This window comes from Notamacropus eugenii, chromosome 1 (genome assembly GCF_028372415.1).
Source record: "Notamacropus eugenii isolate mMacEug1 chromosome 1, mMacEug1.pri_v2, whole genome shotgun sequence".
NCBI lineage: Eukaryota > Metazoa > Chordata > Mammalia > Diprotodontia > Macropodidae > Notamacropus > Notamacropus eugenii.
In genome coordinates, this window is record NC_092872.1 from 42,260,098 (window position 1) to 42,280,170 (window position 20,073).

The 20,073-nt window shown below is 35.3% G+C and overlaps 1 protein-coding gene across 3 annotated transcripts in view; it reads left to right on the top strand.

Annotated features, from left to right (window-relative positions):
• Positions 1 to 20,073, top strand: part of LOC140497038 (phospholipid-transporting ATPase ABCA3-like) — a 243,056-nt gene that overhangs the window by 174,790 nt on the left and 48,193 nt on the right. For all 3 annotated transcript variants that reach the window (XM_072597544.1, XM_072597554.1, XM_072597562.1), the window contains 3 exons: positions 7,346 to 7,444; positions 11,617 to 11,788; positions 15,150 to 15,453. In XM_072597544.1, coding sequence (XP_072453645.1) covers positions 7,346 to 7,444; positions 11,617 to 11,788; positions 15,150 to 15,453 — 575 coding nt within the window. The remainder of the gene's footprint in view (positions 1 to 7,345; positions 7,445 to 11,616; positions 11,789 to 15,149; positions 15,454 to 20,073) is intronic.

Sequence of the window (20,073 nt, forward strand, 5' to 3'; positions counted from 1 at the left end):
ATTGACCAAATTGGAAAAGGAGGCACAAAACTCACTGCAAAGAACTCCTTAAAAAGTAGAATTGGGCACGTGGAAGCTAATGACACTATATCAAGAATCAGTCAAACAAAGGAATGGAAAAAATTAGAAGTGTAAAACACCTCATTGGTAAAACAACTGGCCTGGAAAATAGATCCAGGAGAGACAATTTAAAAGTTATTGGTCTATCTGAAAACTATGATGGAGAAAAGAGCCTGGATAGCATCTTTCAGGAATTCAACAAGGGAAACTGCCCTGAGGTCCTAGAACCAGAAAGTAAAATAGTCATTGAAAAGATCCACCATTTCCCTCTTGAAAAAGATTCCAAATTGAAAATACCAAGGAATTGTTGTGGCCAAATTCCAAAGTTACCAGGTCAAAGAGAAAATACAGCAAGTAGCCAGAAAGAAACAATTTAAATATTGTGGAACCAGAGTCACAATTATACAGGACCTTGCAGCTTCTAAATTAAAAGATCAGAGGGCGTGGAATATGATATTCCATAAGGCAAAGGAACCTTGGATAACAAACAAGGATCAACTACCCAGCAAAACTGAGAATAACCATTCAGCAGAGGAGATGGATATTCAATGAAATAGGGGACTTCCAGACCATCCTGATGAAAAGACTAGAACTCAACATAAAATTTGATCTTCGAATATAAGACTCAAGAGAGACATAAAAAGGTAAACAGGAAAAAAACATGTTATTAATAAGGGCAAACTGTTTACATCCCTACAAGGGAAGATCAGACTTGTAACTTGAAAATTATGTTGTTATAATGACATTTAAAAGAGGTATACAAAAAGCATATGGGTATAAGTTGACTCTGATGTGATGATAAAAAATTTAATTTTAAAAGGGATTGTACTGGGAGAAGAGGAAAGGAGGAGATAAGCAAGGGTAAATTACATCACATGAGAAGACACAAAAGCCTATTACAGTCAAATGAATGAAGGGAGGGAGATGAGCATTGTTTGAAGCTTACTCATGAGATTTGGCTTAAAGAGGGAATAACATAATCAGTTAGGTGTAGAAATCTAATTTACACTATAGGAAGTAGGAAGGGAAAGGGAAAAAAGAGGTAGGGGTGGATAGAAGGGAGGGAAGAAGTAGTAAGGGTAAAAAGAAAGAAAACGGATGGGGCTGATAGAAGGGAGGGCAGACTGAGGGAGGCAGTGATTGAAAGCAAAACTTGAGGAGGGAAAGGGAGAAAGGAGAGAGAAAAGAGTGAATTGGGGGGGAGGATAGAATGGAGAGAAAGACACAGATAGTAATCATAATTATGAATGTGAATGGGATGAATTCTCATAAAACAGAAGCAGATAGAAGAGTAGATTAAGAATTATAATCCTACAATATGTTGTTTACAAGAAACACATTTGAAGTAGAAGTATACATAACAGAGCAAAGGTAAAAGGCTGGAGGAGAATACATTATGCTTTAGTTGAAGGAAAAAAAAGTAGGGGTAGCAATACTGATCTCGGACAAAGCAAAAGCAAAAATAGGTCTAACTAAAAGAGATAAGAAAGGAAACTACATCCTGCTAAAAGGTACCACAGACAATGAAGCAATATCATTAATAAACATATATGCACCAAGTGGCATAGCATCCAAATTCTTAGAGGAAAAGTTAAGGGAATTACAGAAAGAAATAGACAGCAAAACTATACTAGTGGGGGACCTCAACCTGTCCCTCTCAGAAGCTGATAAATCTAAACACAAAATAAAGAAGTTAAAGAGATGAATAGAATTTTATAAAAGTTAGATATGTTTGGACTCTGGAGAAAATTGAATGGGAATAGAAGGTAATATACCTTTTTCTTGGTGGTACATGGCACCTACACAAATATTGACCATATATTAGGACATAAAAACCTCACAATCCAATGCGGAAAGGCAGAAATATTTTCAGATCATGATGCAATAAAAATTACAAGTAATGAAGGGCCATGGAAAGATAGACTAAAAATTAATTGGAAACAAAATAATCCTAAAGAATGAATGGGTCAAGCAGCAAATCATATAAACAATCAGTAACTTCATCCTAGAGAATGACAATAATGAGACAACATATCAAAACTTAAGGGATGCAGAGAAAGTGGATCTTAGGGGAAGTTTTATGTCTCTAAATTGCTTATATGAATAAAATAGAGAAAGAAGAGATCAATTAAATGGGCATGCAACTAAAAAAGCTAGAAAAAGACCAAATTTAAAATCCTCAATTAAATATATAATTAGAAATTCTGCAAACCCAAGGAGATAGTAATAATATTGAAATTAAGAAAACTTTTGAACTAATAAATAAAACTAACAACTGGTTCTATAAAAACCCAATAAAATAGATAAACCTTTGGTTAATTTGATTTAAAAGAAGAAAACTAAATTACTAGCATCCAAAAAAGTGAATTCACTACTAATAAAGAGGGAATCAAAACAATAATTAGGAACAATTTTGCTTAACTTTATGCCAATAAATTTGACAATCTTAGTGAAATGGATGAATATTTCCAAAATTACAAATTGCCCAGATTAACAGAAGAGGAAATAAAATACTTAAGTAACCCTATTTCGGGAAAAGAAATTGAACATGCCATCAGTGAACTCTCTAAGAAAAAAATCTCCAGGGTCCGGATGGATTTACAAGTGAATTCTATCAAACATTTAAAGAACAATTAATTCCAATACTATATAAATCATTTGAGAAAATAGGTAAAGAAGGGGTCCTACCTAATTCTTTTTATGACAAAAATATGGTGCTGATACCTAAACTCAGAAGAACCAAAACAGAGAAAGAAAATTATAGACTAATTTCCCTAATGGATATAAATGCAAAAAAATTTAAATAAAATATTAGCAAAAAGATTACAGCAATTTATCTGAAGGATAATACACTATGACCAAGTAGGATTTATACCAAGAATGCAGGGCTGGATCAATACTAGGAAAGCTATCACCATAATTGACCATATCAACAACAAAACTAACAGAAATCATATGATTATCTCAGTAGATGTAGAAAAAGTATTTGACAAAATAACAACACCCATTCCTATTAAAAACACTAGAGAGCATAGGAATAAATGGAGTCTTCCTTAAAATAGGTAGCATCCATCTACACATCAGCAAACATGGAGATAAGCTAGAAGCATTTTCATTAAAGATCAGGGGTGAAATAAGGATGTCCATTATCACCACTGTTATTCAATATGGTAATGGAAATGTTAGCTTTAGCATAAGAGAAGAAAAAGAAATTGAAGGAATTAGAACAGGCAAAGAGGAAACAAAGCTGTCACTCTTTGCAGATGATATGATGGCCTGCTTAGAGAACTAGAGAATCAAGTAAAAAATTACTTGAAATAATAAACAAATTTAACAAACTTGCCATATATAAAATAAACCCACTTAAATCATTGACATTTCTATACATTACTAACAAAGGTCAACAGCAAGAGATAGAGAAATTCCATTTAAATTTACTGTAGACTTTATAAAATATTTGGGAGACTACCTGCCAAAACAAACTGAGGAACTATATGAACACTTTTCACACAAATAAAGTCAGATTGAAATAACTGGAAAAATAACAGTTGCTCATGGGTAGGCTGACAATATAATAAAAATTGCAATTCTACCTAAATTAAATTACTTATTCAGTACCGTACCACTGAAAATACCAAAAAATTGTTTTATAAATCTAGGAAAAATATCAAATTCATCTGGAAGAACACAAGATCCAGAATATCAAGGGAATTAATGAAAAGAAATGCAAGGGAAGGTGGTTTAGCCATACCAGATCTTAAATTGTATTATAAAATAGCAATCATCAAAACTACTTGGTATTGTCTAAGAAATACAATGGTGGATGAGTGGAATGGGGTAGGTACACAAAACACAATAGTCAATGACTATAGTAATCTACTATTTGATAAATCCAAAGACTCCAGCTTCTGGGATAAGAATTCACTATTTAACAAAAACTGCTGGGAAACCATAGAACAGAAACTAGGCATTGATCAACCTCTTAGACCCTATACCAAGATAAAGTCAAGTACATGATTTAGATGTAAAGATTGATACTATAAACAAACTGAGAGAGCAAGGAACAGTTTACCTGTCAGATCTATGGAGAAGGGAAGAATTAATGACCAAATAAGAGACAGAGAATTGATTCAAATTTATAAGAATACAAGTCATTCCCCAATCAATAAATGGTCAAAGGATATGAACAGGCAGTTTTCAGAAGAAAAAATTACAGCTATTTATAGTCATATGAAAAAATGCTCTAAATCATTACTAATCAGAGAAATGCAAAATCAGAACAACCCTCAGGTACCACATTATGCCTATCAGATTGACTGTCGTGACAAAATGAGAAAATGATAAATATTGGAGACGATGTGGGAAAATTGGAAAATTAATTCATTGTTGGTGGAGTTGTGAACTGATCCAACCATTCTGGAGAGAAATGTGGAACTATGCCCAAAGGGCTATAAAAATGTACATACCCTTTGATCCAGCAATAGTATTTTCTAGTACTTTGTCCCAAAGAGATTAGAAAAATGGGAAAAGGACCCACATGTACAAAAATATTTATAACAACTCTTTTTGTGGTGGCAGAGAATTGGAAATTGAGGGAATGCCCATAAAATGGGGAATGGCTGAACAAGTTGTAGTATATGAATGTAATAGAATACTATTGTGATATAAATATGATGAGTAGGCAGACTTCAGAAAAACCTGAAAAGACTTATATGGACCGATGCTGAGTGAAATGAACAGAACCAGGACAACATTGTGCACAATAACAACCATGTTGTGTGATAACTGACTTTGATAGACTTAGCTCTTCTCAGCAATGCAAGGTTCTAAGAAAACTCTGAAAGATTCATGATGGAAAATGCTATCCACATCTAGAGAAAGAACTTTGGGGTCTGAATGCAGAAGCATTTGAATAGAATACTATTTGCTCTCCTTTTCTTTTGTTGTTTTGTTTTCTTTCTTCTTTCTTGTAGTTTCTCCCATTAGTTCTAATTCTTTACATCATGACTAATGTGAAAATATATTTACTATGAATGTATAAGTAAAGCATATACCAGATTGTACACTGTCTTGGGGAGGGAGGAGACAGGGGAGAAAATTTAAAACTCAAAATCTTATGAAAGTGAATGTTGAAAACCAAAAATAACTAATTACTAACAAAAGGAGTATACATATACAGAGGGTGTGGGTCTGAGTGGATTATGATGGGATAATATCCAAAAAAAGTAACAACAACAAAATTAAGGGATGGGAGAGATGCACTGAGAGATGGGGAAAGGGAGAGGTAGAATGGGGTAAATTATCTCACATAAAAAGTGTGAAAGAGCTTTTAGAGTACAGGGAGAGATGGGAGAGGGATGTTGGGCAATGCTTGAACCTTACTGTCATCAGAACTGACTGAAACAAGGAATCATATACCCATTTAGGTGGGTATAGGAATCTATCTTACCCTACAGGGAAGTAGGGGAGGGAATAAGAGAAGGGGGTGCTATTAAAAGGGAGAGAAGATTGGAAAAGTTGGTGGTCAGAAGCAAAACACTTGAGGAAAGAGAGAGAGACTGGAAAAAATGAGATAGAGGGAAATATACAGTAATCATAACAACTAATGGGATGAAATCACCCCAAAATGGAAGCAGATAGCAAAGTGGATTAAAGAGTAGAATTCTACAATATGTTGTTTTTAAGAAACACACTCGAAGCAGAGAGACACACACAGAGTAAAAGTAAGAGGCTAGAGCAGCATCTGAAAAACAAAACAAAAAACCAGGGGTAGTCATCATGATCTAACCAAAGCAAAAGCAAAAATAGATCCAATTTAAAAAGATAAGGAAACTACATCTTGCTAAAAATTACCATAGATAATGAATTAATATGAATACTAAACATATGTGCCAAATGATGTAACATCCAAATTTTTAAAGTAGTTAAATTAGTTACAGAAGGAATTAATAAAACTAGACTAGTGAGTAACCTCAACTTTCTCCTCTCAGAACTAGATAAATCTAACTAAAAAATAAACATGAAAGAAATTAAGGAGATGAATAGAATTTTAGAAAACTATAGAAGTTTAGAAAATCATATTAAAAAATCTTTTAGAAATGTTAAATATGTTTAGAAATGTTAAATATGTTAAAAATGTTAAATAGACCTCAGGAGAAAATTGAATGTGAAGTGAAAGGAAAATATCTTTTTCTCAGTGATACATGGTACCTACACAAAATTTGTCATGTATTAGGGCATAAAACCCTCACAATCAAATGCAGAAAGGCAGAAATGTTAAATATATCCTTTTCAAACCATAGTGCAATAAAAATTACAGTCAATAAGGGGCTATAGATAGATTAAAATTAATTGAACACTAAATCATCTGATCCTAAGGAATGAATGTTAAAAATTGTTTTTACATGTACTGAGAAAAAATAAAATATTTTTAAAATTATTCTATATGATGAGGATACAGTAGGACCTTTTTCCCTTTTCTAGTAAATATGAGAGAGATGAAGAGATATCCTCCCCCCCCCCCAGTATTAATATATATAGTTCTGGAAATGCTAGAAATAGCCATAAGAAAAGAGAAAGAAATTAAAGGAATAAAGATATATATGCAGGAAATAAAATTATCCTTACTTGCTGATGGTATACTTGGAAAATCCTATAGAATTCCCAGAATTACTAATTGAGACAATTAATGGCTTCAGCAGAGTTGCAGGTTATAAAATAAACCCTCAAAAAATCAACAGAGGGAATCCAGGGAGAAGACTTTCAACAATCTAAGTGTAAGGTGATGAAGAAGTAGAGAAGATGGGCAGTAGAAGTGGAGAAGAACAGAGATGAGTGGTATGGTGATGAACCTTCCTTTGTGAGAACCAGGTGCACTTACCTAGTGTTTTTGGTTCTCCATAGATGCTACCGTGTTAAGACATTACCACTCGTGCTTCATCTTATTAAAAGTAACAGGATTGGCTTATGCTACTCAGCATTATTCACTCAGCATTATTTTCTAAGTAAATATAGATTGTGGTACCATCAAAGTTTAGAATTATAGAAATGGTTTCAGTGGAGCTAGTAGCTATCTCAAGTTCTCAAGCCTTTCTCTATACCAAACTTTATCATATTATACCTCATTTTATCAGAGCATGAGTAGGATATCAGTGTAATGATAGTTCTATGGCTTTGAAGAAACAACAACAACAAAAAAGACTCCTTTAACTCCAAAAAAGAAAACATTTAAAAATCTTTTAAAGGGGATGGGTTCATTTCACTCTTTTTTCTCTCATGTTTCCAGATTTGAATCTCTATTTACTGAACTGGAAGAGAGACAGACAGAGCTGGGCATTGCTAGCTATGGTGCCTCAGTCACTACCATGGAAGAAGTCTTCCTTAAGTGAGTATAGATAAGTAACAAAACTCTGGACTTTCTTATTTTTTTTTTAACAAGCATGATATTAGGGGTAAAGAGGGGCTAGTATGTGAATTCACAAGTGGATTCACAGTAGAAACATTCTTCTAGAGGATAGACTTTCTGTTGTACAAAGGTAATGAATAGGGAGAATTCAATTCAATTAGACACATTTAATGAACATATATTATTTGGAGATAGAAAGAGAAATAGGAATGAGATCTGGACCTACAATTTTATTGTTAGAAGGAACCCTCAGGTGAGTTACCTGTCTTTTCCAACGCAGTTTGGTGTTTTATCTAAACTATAGTTTTAGAGAATTGCTTAGGGCAGTTGTCACATAGCCATTTTATCAGAGGCAAAACTTGAACTCAGGTCTTCCTGACTTCAAAACCAGTTGCAAAGATAAATAAGATGTTCAATTCAGCAAACATTTGTAAGTACCTTCTATGTACATTTTGTACATCAAAAAATAAAACAATGGGTACTCCTTGCCCCCAAGGAGAAATGAAATATAAATTATAATATATTATGTCCCTTATAATATTATAAATAGAAATCCCTAAACAAAGTAGAATGTGGAAAGTATTTAAGAGGTAAATAAACAAAATTATGTTGGGGTTCAGAGGAAGGAAGAAAAATCTCTAGATAGGATGAGGAGCTATTGGAGAAATCAAAGAAGTTCCAAAGTAGTTCAAACTTTTAGGCAAGAAGATATGTCTATGCTGAGCTCCCTTCTTAAAATGAGGTTTTGGAGTTCATATTTCTCTCTCTAATCATAAGAGCAAAGGGCAGTGATGTACCTAGGCTGGTTGAGTCTTGAAGGATATGAAGGGAAATAGTATGAAATAAACCTAGATGGGTAGGTTGAGGTTAGAATGTGGGTGGCCTTGAATACCATATTAAAGAATTTGGACTTTATTTAAGTAAACGATGAGAAGCTATTTAAACTTTTTAAATCAGAAAAATGACTAAATTGTTCATTGGGAAAATTAATCTGTGGAGTTTCATGTAGATTGAAGGGGGAAGAGAGAAATTAGTGTGATCACTTAAATGACATAACAAATCAGGCAAGAAGTAATGAGATCTTTCAATAATAGGGTGATGATAGTAGGAGAAGAGAGGAGGAGATGTCGCCATGTAAGAAAGTAGGAAGATAGAATTGATCACTTTGCAGCTGATTGCATGAATAGGGTAATTCAGAAGTCAACAAGTATTTATGAAGCCCTTAATATGAACCAGACACTGTGCTAAATGCTAAGAACACAAAGGACAGCAAAAAAACAAACCTGTGTCTACAAGGAGCTCACATTTTCATGGGGAAGATAATTTGCAAACAACTACGTACATCTAAGTTAAATACATAGTAGATGGGAGATAATTTAAGGGGAATGACAGTAGCCATGAAGAGAGTCAGGAAAGTACTCCTGAAGAAGGTTGATTATAGCCTGAGGTGAGAAAGCAAAGCATCCCAGACACAGAGGACAGCTAGTGAAAATGCGATTTCAGGAGAGGAAGAATTAGCATGAGGACAGGCCAAAAGACAGTTGTTGCTGGATCACAGCATACAGGGAAAACAATGAAGTGTAATAACACTGGAAAGGTAGGAAGGGGACAGGTTATGAAAGACTTTAAAACTAAGTAGATGATCTTTATATTTGATCTTGGAAGCAATAAGAAATAACTGCTCTCTAATACAAAGGAGCAGGGAGGACTTAACATGGTCAGACCTGCACCTTGGAAAAATCACTTTGGGAAGCAGGATAGGTTAGATTGGGAGAAATCTGAGGCAAGGATACCAACAAGTAGTTATTGTAATATACAGTACAGGTGTGAGATGATGAGAGTGCTTGGACTGTGGCAGGGTTAAAGGAGAGAAGGAAATCTATAAGAGTAGTTGTGGAAGTTGAGATGACAAGACTTGGCAACAAATTGAACATATGGAGTGAATGCAAGAGAGGAGTTGAAGGTGACACAAAGTCATGAGTCAGGATGCCTGAGAGAATGGTGGTACCTTCATCAGTAAGAGGTTTGGAAGAGAGGAGTATTTGAGGGTGAAGAGAATGAGTTTTATTTTAGATATGTTGAGTTTTAAGATGCCTACATGACATCTATTCAAGATATCTAAAATGCAATTAAGAAAAGTTAAGGTTGGATATAGATATCTGGGAATTATGTGCATTGAGATGATAATTGAACTAGGTAGGTTCAATTGATTCAACATATAATTGAACTCATAGGACTTGATGAGATAACCAAGTGAGAAACATGAAAGGGAAAAAGAAGAAAGGCCAGGAAAGAGCTTTGTGGTATACCCAAATAATATCTGGATGAAGATCTAAGAAAGACTGGGAAGATGTGTTCACAGGATTAGGGTAGAACCAGGAGAGAGCCATGCCCCAAAACCTAGAGAGGAATGAGTATCTAGGAGAAGAGAGTGATTTGTAATATCAAAGATTTCAAATCAAAGTCAAGAAGGTCAGGAAGGAGGAGGGTTGAGAAAAGGCTGTTTGATTTGGCAATTAAGAGATCACTGATGACTTTGGAGAAAGCAGTTTTATTTGGATGATAAGACTGGAAGCCAAATTGCAAAAGTTTCAGAATTGAGTGAAAGGAAAAGAAGTGGAGGCACTGTCAGTACAGAATTTTTTCAAGGAATTTAGACACAAAAGAGAGGAGCAATAGGTATCAAGTTTGATATTATATATCACCCCAAGATTTTAAACCCAAGTGACAGGGAAGGTGATAGTACCTTTAACAGAATAAGGAAGTTGGGACAAAGCTAGTTTTGGAATGGTGATGACTTTGCTTTTGGCTAAGTTGCATCATCTAAATAGAAGTGATAGCAAAAACCATTAGAATAGGTTAGTTATTCAAGTTATCCAAGGTTCATATAAAATGAAGAAGGTTAAGTACTGGACCCTGGAAATATACTCTTGGTAGGTAGAAGGAGAAAATGGAACGAAAGAGTGAGGAAAGAAGTGAAAAGAGAACCAGTGGAGTACAGTGTTATAGAAAAATTAAGAAAGAGAAAGTGTCAGAAAGTATTTGTGGGTCAGCAGCATCAATGTGCTAAAAAGATTAAAGAGCATGAGGACTGAGAAAAGCCTTTGAATTTAATTATGCAGGTCACTGGGAACCTTGGAGAAGAAAAGCTGATACTGACATACTAGCTTTTAGCTAATTAGCTTTAAGTTTACAAAGTGCTTTATATGTTATCTCATTTGATCTTTATAGCAATCCTGGGAGGTAGGTGCTATTATTTTCTCCTTTTTACAGATGAGGAAACTAAGGCTGAGAGAGGTTAAGTAACTTGCCCAGGGTCACACAGCTAATAAATGTCTGAGGCAGGATTTGAATTCAGGTTCTCCTGACTCCAGAGCAGATACTCTGGTACCACTGGGCTACTTAGTTACTACAAGCCATTATAATAAAATGGTAGATGAGACAATGATTGTAAACTACTCTAAGTTCATTGCTGTCTTTTTTTCCAAGGGCAGGTGCTTCCTTAAAGCACATAGTAAAGCTTAAAAACACTGTATAAATGTGACCTATTGTAGGTGAAGGAGGAGAAAGACGATGTAAAAACAGAAATTAAATATGCAAGCAAAAGTGTGACTGGTGGAATAGAGTCCCATTTAAAGAGTGTGTTAGCTTGACCGACTTTTTGATCCATGCTTAGGTTCAAATAACAAGATATGGAAAATGTCTTCACAAGACAGACGTATACGCAGGATCAGGTGGAAATAAGATCCAGCCTTTCAATCGAACCACTGTCTATGAAATGGCAGTTTCATTCTGCATAGCGTGCTCCAGGCTTCGGTTCCTGGCACTGTTAAATTATGTTGTGAGCTTCACTGACATCAACTGTGTGTAACAGTAGGCAAGACCCTGACCTATTATACCAAGCCAGTCCACTTCCCTTTATTGACCCCTCCTCTTATATTTTCATTAGGGCAAGAAGGAAGGTGATGAGAAAGTTTTACTATCGTAATGATTTTGGAAACCAGTCTTCCTTCTCCATATTACCCCCTCCTCTATAAGAGTACTGTAAATCCCAGTCTTTTTACAGTTCTCACATTTTACTGACTATTATTTTCTGAATTTATATTGTTTTATCTGTAAGTAAATGACATACCTTATACTTTTTTATTTAGGGTTGGTAAATTGGTGGATTCTGATGTCGATCTTCAAGCAATCCAGCTCCCCTCTATGAAATCCAGTAAAAATACAGAATTTGCAGGTGACAGTGAACATCTTAGTGTCTCAAATGAATCCTATCTGGAGGTTCTAGCTAAAAAGAAATCTCATGTGAAATTAAATACTGGGGTAAGCAGCCTTGTTTGGTATTATCAACCTGACAGGATACAGTTAAAATATAAGGGGAATATTTTGGTTTAATTTAGACCCAAAATTTGAGAGGTCATCTATGGCAAATCTATTTAGGACTGGGTTGCTAATAATAACAACTCCCATTTATGTAGGTGGCACTTACTGGTTCAGCAAATACAGTGCTGGGCCTGACCCTGGGCAAGTCATTTAACCTCAGTTGTAAAATGGGAACCCTGGAGAAAGAAATGGCAGACCACTCCAGTATCTTGCCAAGAAAATGCCATAAATAGAGTCACAAAGAATCAGACACAACTAAATGACTTAATTTCAACATTTATGTGGTACTTTAAGATTTACAAAACATATTTCCCACAACAGCTTTATGAGGAAGGTAGGGCAAGTATCACTTATCTCCATGTAGCAGACAAAGAAATTGAGGTACAGAAGGCTTGTGTGTCCTGCCCAAGACCCAAAGCTGGGAAAGGTTGGATGCAGGATTCAGACACAGGGCTCTGGAATCTGAAGGTCAGACCTTTGGGGTGTTTAGTACAACAGAAATGGTAGATGAGTAAAGATTCCAGGCCATGACAGATCACAGAAGAATTAATAACCCTGAAAAGACTGGGACAGTGCAGCCATAATGTTTCATTATACATTAAATAAGACTCTATTCAACTTGAAAATAAACACAGACTCTCACAAATATGTGGGACATTCTAGTGTTCTTTTTTGTCATTGTAGTTTTAGACAGCGAGATCCGATTGGTTTGACTTTTTAGGGAGCAGAAACTGAAGCTTAGCACTCTTAGTGGAGGTTAATCAAAGAAGTCATCTTCTTAAAAAACTATTGGGTTTTTACAATTTAGTCAAATAGCCTAACTAGTGATCTCTGAGGGAGGAAAACCTGCCTATTTTTCATTTATTAACATCCAAACACCTTTCCTTGTCATTGAACCTTGACATTCCGGCCCCACACATCTCAATATTCTTTACTGTGGTACTGAGCTTTTCAATCAAATTGGCATCTTCACTGTTTCCTAAGCACAACTTCACTTCTGTCACCAGCATTTCCCATCTGACATAATTTCCCCTCCTTTCTCACTAAACCAAGTTTTACTCATTTTTCAAATCCTATCTTCTCCATGAAACCTCTCCTGACCATTCCAGCCTATAACAGATGCTTCCTCTGAATTCAGAGCACAAAAAATACCAATTAATTGTTATTTTATTCTATATTATATTGTGATCTAAAATCACAGATTTCTCTGAATTAGAAAGGACCTCAGAGGCAATGTAGTCCAATGAGTAACTTACTCAAATCTCTACTAAGTGCTCGTCTAGCCTTCGTTGAAGATTTCTGCGGAAAGACCATCTTCTGTACTGTTGTCTCATTACTGCATCATGGTAATGTTTAATTCATGTTGTTTTTTATTTTTAATATGCATCCATCTAGTCTTCCCAGATGGATTGCAAGCTCCCTGAAGGCAGGCACTATTCTTTCTCCCCACTATCCCACCATAATAACAACTCACATTTAACTAATTCTTTAAGACACTTTCCTCAAAATGATCACCTTGTGAAGTAATGTAATTAATCCTCATTTTACATAGGAAGAAACAGGTTCAGTGACTTGCTCATGGGCATTCACAAAATAAGTATTAAAGCCAGGATTCCAACACAAGTTAGAGGTTAGATTCAATTTAACATTCACGTAAATATTTACTTTTTTCATGGCCCTCTATTAGGCACATAGGAGCATAAAGAGAAAAGAAAGATCCCCTGCCTTTGAGATTCTTGCCTTCCACTGAAAAGACACAAAGTGTACACAAGTAACCTCTCTTAAGTGCCTGGTTTGGGCACTTTGTGCTAAACTCTGGGGATATAAAGACCAAAGTAAAAATTCCAACTTGAAGAGTTTACAATTTATTGACTTAAAGTATATGTGCATGTATATATGTATATGTGCATATATGTATGCATGTACACATGTGTGTGAAAGTAATAAAATCTAAACTCATTTGAGGAGAGCACTAGTAATGGGATGGATGAGTCAAAGGTTTGTGGAAGAGGTAGAGGGAAGGGAAAGGAAGAGGCAAGAAATAAGCATTTACGTAGCGCCTACTATGTGCCAGACACTGCGCTAAGCACTTTTTACAAATATCACCTCATTTGAAACTCACAATAACCCTGTGAGGTAGAACATTCATTATCCCCATTTTACAGTTGAGGAAACTGAGGTGCATAGAGTCATACAGTTTTTTAGTATCTAAGGACAGATTTGAACTCAGGTGTTCCTGTCTCCAGGCCCAGCATGTTATCTGCTGTGCCAACAGCTCCTCTTTTGAGTTCAGGCAGTACCTGAATTCACTCTTAAAGGAAAATAAAGGATTCTGAGGACCTACATAGAGGCGGTAATGCATTCTAGGTATGACGAGTAATTTGCATGACTGCACAGAGCAACTAGTCAACCAGATTGTATGGAGTGTAAAATCTGTGAAGAGAAATAATATGAAATAAGGTTGAAGAAATAGTACGCAGTCAGATTGTAGAGGGCCCTAAAAGCCAGGCTTAACTACTGTACTTTGTCCGAGATGCAATAGGAAATCATTTGAAGGTTTCTAAGAAGAATATTAACCTGGCCAGATTCACTCAAAAAGTTTGGAGTGGGTATGGCAGATAGATTACAGAGAGTATCTGCTGGAAACAGGGAGACCCATTAGGAGACTATTATAGTAGTCTGGACAAGACATTAATTGGAGTGAAAACCGTGAGAGAGAAAAGGAGGAGCTAGAAGAAGCAAGAGACATTATGGAGGAAGAAGCAAGAGATATTATGGAGGGTGGAATCAACAGGATCTGGGAACTCATTGTATAGGAGAGAGGAGGTAGAGGAGAGAAATCAGCCAGAATGACTTGGAGGTTAGGAACCTGGGGGAACGGAGAGATCCTGATGCCCTCAACAGGAAAGTTTGAAGGAGGAATACATTTAGCAGGAAGATAATGTCTTCCATTTTGGACATCCAGGTAGAGATGTCCTTTGGACTAGAGTTCTGGTGAGGTTCAGTATTTTACATATGGTAGTAACTCAATATAAATTATTAAATGATTATCATAAGTATGTTATACATGATATACCATATATAGTATATCTATATGATAAATTATTATTTTATAGAAACAAAGTGTATTTTGAAAGGTATTTAGTCTGTAGACATCTGTTCAGGGACATGCGTATTTCATGTGTTCTCTTTCTTCGGCAAAATTACACTCAGATCATATGCTTTAAAGATTTTCAGCTGGATGTATATGTTTAAATCTGGAAATATTGTTTATACTGTGTCTTTCCTGTTTTTATTATAGCTTCGTCTTCACTGCCAGCAGTTCTTTGCCATGTTAGTGAAGAAGGTTATGTATAGTTGGCGAGAGTGGAAGATGATAACAGCACAGATTCTGATACCTCTGATTTGTACTACTATAGCTTTTATGGCCATCGACTACTCTTCTAAGATTCTAGATGCACCTAGTCTAAGCTTGTCCTTACGTACACACCCTGAGCTAATTATACCTTACAACTTCTCTGGAACTTCTGCTCTGAATTCAGACTTGAAAAAAATCTTTATTCAAATGCTACGTGATGAGGGACATACATCCTTGCCAGTACCAGGTAAGAATCATATATGAGGTTATTGCTGGAATATGAAGCCTTGTCAATAGACCTTTTACAAGGAAACAGTTCATCTCTGTATGTTGTTATTTTGTACTAACAGAATCACATGGAATAACCTATCTTACATTATTATATTGCACTCTGTGCATGTTTGCCTACCTTCCTCTGGATCACTGGTACAATGGATGCCTGTCAGGTGCATGTATTCTAAGGAAATCAGAGGGAGAGACTCCTTGAGGAAAGAAAGGTCCCCTGGCCTGTTTATCTATAGATGGGAAGAGGACTCATAAGGTGATTTGGTTGTTAAGATAAGAAATCAGCCGCATAAGACACTAAGTCCTTCTTTGAGAGCTTAATTCTGAGGTTCCCTGTGTCTCCACTCTCCAGAAATGAGGTCCTGGAAAGTGATTGGTCTTCCCCTGCTACTAATTCATCCTAATGGATAATCTCAGCACTTGCAGACCTTTAGCTTTTTCATGTTTTATTAGATCATTTAGTAAGATTCAGAGAGCAGAAGTGACTTTTTAAAAGCAACTAACATATTTACAACCATATTTTTATAAGGTGGCTCACCTTTCTTTCCCACTTTAACTTATCTTATTTCCCCTTGTATATTCTTGAAGACCTAAGGAATCTTAGACACTATACAGATAGAACTCCTCGGAGTTGAAGATTCTGTACAAGCATCTTAGCTTAGAGTATTTATACTGTCACTAAAAAAGAATAATCATGGTTTCTCAAACATACCATACACGTTTTCACCTCTGGGCCTTTATCCTGAAATATCATGTCCCATCCACTCTTGAAAGGCTACCTGTTCTTATAGGCCCTGCTGAAATTCCATGAAGCTTTCCTTTTTATTTACTTGTGATCTCTGTCTTCCAAACCAATATAGTATAATTTTTCAACCCTCTAAGCAGTTATACTTAATTTTGTCATATTTATTTGAGTATATGTCTTATATATGTACTACTAGGATGTAAACTATGTACCCGTGAAGGACAGGGACCAATGTCTGACAAATATTAGACATCTTAGCACCCAATATAAGACTGAACACATTGTAAGCACTCAAAAATGGATTTTTAATTAATAAGATTCTTCAAACTGACAGAAAATATAAAATCAAATTTCAGCAAGTCAAAACAAATTTTCCCCTTCTCTGCTACTTATTATCCTTGAATGAAATATCAGTAGAAGAGACCATAATTTAATTTGGTTGGGACTTTGAGTATGTAAAGAGATATGATATAAAATAAGATTGAACATGTAGGTTGAAGCCAGATTGTAGAAAATCGTAAATGCCAGGATTAGTGGGTTGTAAATTGTCCTTGAGGCTATCAGGACTCACTAAACACTTTTGAGTAGGGAATTTTGAGTGGTGAGTTTAGACCTGTTTCTTCAAGATTATTTTGACAGATATAGATAGAGAACTGGATCTTTGCTGGCCACATATTGACTTAGAAATCCACCAAATAACATCATGCTGCATTGTGTTATTTGTATTGCCAGGGTGGATGTCCCTAACAGTCATTTATTTGCGTGAGACTAGAATTTTGTAGTCAGTTAGGCGCCAGGTATACAGATTCATCAGTTGCCTACATAGCACTGATAGTTGAATCCACTGGAAAAAATTAGATCACCAAAAGATCTATTTCAGAAGTGAGAGCTACATGATAATGAATCCTGGCATGGTTGAAAGAATGCCAGACTTGGAATCAGGAAGGTCTGTGTTCAGATCTCATCTCTGATACTTAATTATTGTTTGATCCTGAGCAAGACACTTAACCTATTTGATCCTCATTTCCTCATGTGTTAAATGAAAGGTTTGGACTTAATGACCTCTAAGCTCCCATGCAGCTCCGAATCCTGTGGAAAGAGAGTAAGAAGCAACAAACAGATGGCTAGGAGCACCAGAAGTAAGCAAGATCACAGAAACCAAGAGAGTAGAAATTATCCAAGAGGTGGAGGTGAGCAACACTGTCAGTTGCAAAGAGTTCAAGGAGAATGAAGGCTAAGAAAAAGCTATTAGAATTAACAGTTAAGAAATCATTGCTAATGTTTGAAAGGGAAGCTTTTTTTAGTGGTAAGGTCAAAAGCCATATTCATTTTTTTTACCTTTTTTCTCCTGAATTAACAAAAAAAAACCCCAAACCACAGATAAAATGAGCATTTCTACATGAAGTATATAGCAGAAATAAAAGATTGTTTTATTTATAGTATGAATCTCTATTAGATACAGCTTGTTTTTCCTTTTAAGTATTAAATTTGACATGAAACTTTCAAAGTTATCTTCCTTTTCTCTTTCCGTCTGTCATTCTTTCTGTTATATTCTGTGCAGTTTTAGGTAATGTTCCAATGATTTTATTTCCTTTTTTTTTTTTTGGCAACCCTATTGTCAATCTCTTTTCCTTCCTATTTCTCCTCCATCCCACTTTGGTAGAGTGGAGGAATAAAACATATTTTCCTGAAATCTGTTCATCATTTAATAATTAATTAATTAATAACCTGTAATAATTATGCATAGTCAATTCTCACAGTGACCTTATCTTAAAAAAATGCATATCTTATTCTATACCTTGACCTCTTTGTCAGTCTTCTAGAGTCATGGTTGGTCAGTACCCTTAAATCTTCCAAATTTGCTTTCCTTTACAATGCTATTGTTATTTTATGAAGTGTCCCAGTTTTTCTTACTTCATGCTCTATCAATTCATATGTATCCCAGATGTCTCTGAAATCTTACCTTTTGTCATTTTCTAGGGCATAATAATATTCCCTTAGATTCATATACTATCATTTACCAGTTAATGGGTATCCCTGTACTTTCAGTTCTTTTCTACAACAAAAAATAGGTCCAATCCTTTTTTGTACTTTTGGAACTTCTTCTTTTTTTAAATTTCTGAGCATAGCTCTAATAATGACTTCATATCACTTGGTTAAACTGTATAGACTTTCCAGTGACTTTGGAGACATAGTTCCAAACTGCTTTCCAGAGTGATCAAAAGCCATATTTCAAGGGGCTAAAGTAAATGAATGAATGGGTAATGAAGAAGTAAAGATGCTACTTCCAAGGAGTTTTGGTAATAAAATGGCAGAAATATCTAAGATGATATTTTGAGTACATGGTAAGGTCAAATGAAGGGTTTTGTTTGTTTGTTTTTTAAGGGATGGAGGCCATATTTATAGGCAACAGGAATAAGGATATAGATAGAGATATGCTCATTTCCTCTTATTCTGCCTCCTTTTCAATGGGTAAGCTTCTGGAGAAGATGAAAACGGATAGAATCAAAGGCAAAAGTAGAGATATCTCTCTCCACTGAGAGTAAAGTTTTGGGGTATGGCCAGTTGTACACACAAGTGAAATAAGGAAAACTCTTAGCTGTCATTGATGAGTTCAGATCACCTGTCCTAGATGAACTATCTCTTTGGGTGATAGTTGATCCATTTTCAGTGACCTTTAATGTCCTTTCTCACTCTAAATCTGTGATCTTATGATTGTGATGTAATAATAAGGGTTCCGTTGAAATCGGATAACGTGAATTTGTAGTGGACTTAGTAAAACCTGTTGCACAAATTCTTTAAGCAGATTTCAACAGTTCATGAGAATAAGCAGAGAAGGTAGACTCAGAGAGTAATCCAAAGCTGAGGATTGGCAGAGCATGCCAAGAGGACAAAGAGGAGACAAAGGATTCCAATAAATGTGGAGAAAACTTCATAAGTAAAGTGGTTAGCTCCGGTTTCAAAACTGAAAAAGAAAGAAAAGAGGCTAAAGGAAAAGTAATGGACTAGGGAAAGATTCTGTTTAAATTCATGAAAGCTTCCTTGTATCCAAAGAGAAACAACCCTTTTTTTACCTTCATTGTATAAAGGAAATCTAAACTTTGATGTCTAGCCCTGAAGTGCACCTTTACACTTACTTATTGATCCTGCTTTTTGAGGCAAAAGAATCATTTTTGGTGAGGATAAATAAACAAATAAATATTAATTTAATTGCTACCTTGAGAATGCAGACATAGGGAGTTCTAGAATATTCTCAAGTTTCAGTAATCATTTTTAAAAATAATTTTCTGTAACTGAAAAGCTTCTGCACAAATAAAAGTTATGCACCTATGATAGGAAGGGAAGTAGTCAAATGGGGAGAAAAATCCATCACATTTCTCTGGCAAGGGTTTGGTACCCTTAAAATAACCCGTTATTTTAAAATTTTACAGATGTATTTAAGACCAAAAGTCATTGCTCAGTATTTAAATGATCAAAGGAAACAAATGGACAATTCTCAAAAAAAGAATTGTAAACTATTAACCATATGAAAGAATGCTTCAAGGTATTCTTTAATGAAAATTACAAGAATCCTGAGATTGTAACTCATACTCTGAAAATTGGTAAAATGAAAATGTTGGAGGCTTTGTGGGAAGATAGGCACCCTAGTGCATTATTGATGGAACTGTGAAAGCACAGTTTTGGAAACTATTTTGGAAAGCAGTATATATATATACTAGACAAAGTAACTAAAATGTTTATGCACTTTGAACCATTACTAGGTTAAAACCTAAAGAGGCCAGTTATAGGGAAAAAAAGTCCCCATAGAGTACTTCAAAATATTTTCTATAGCAGCTC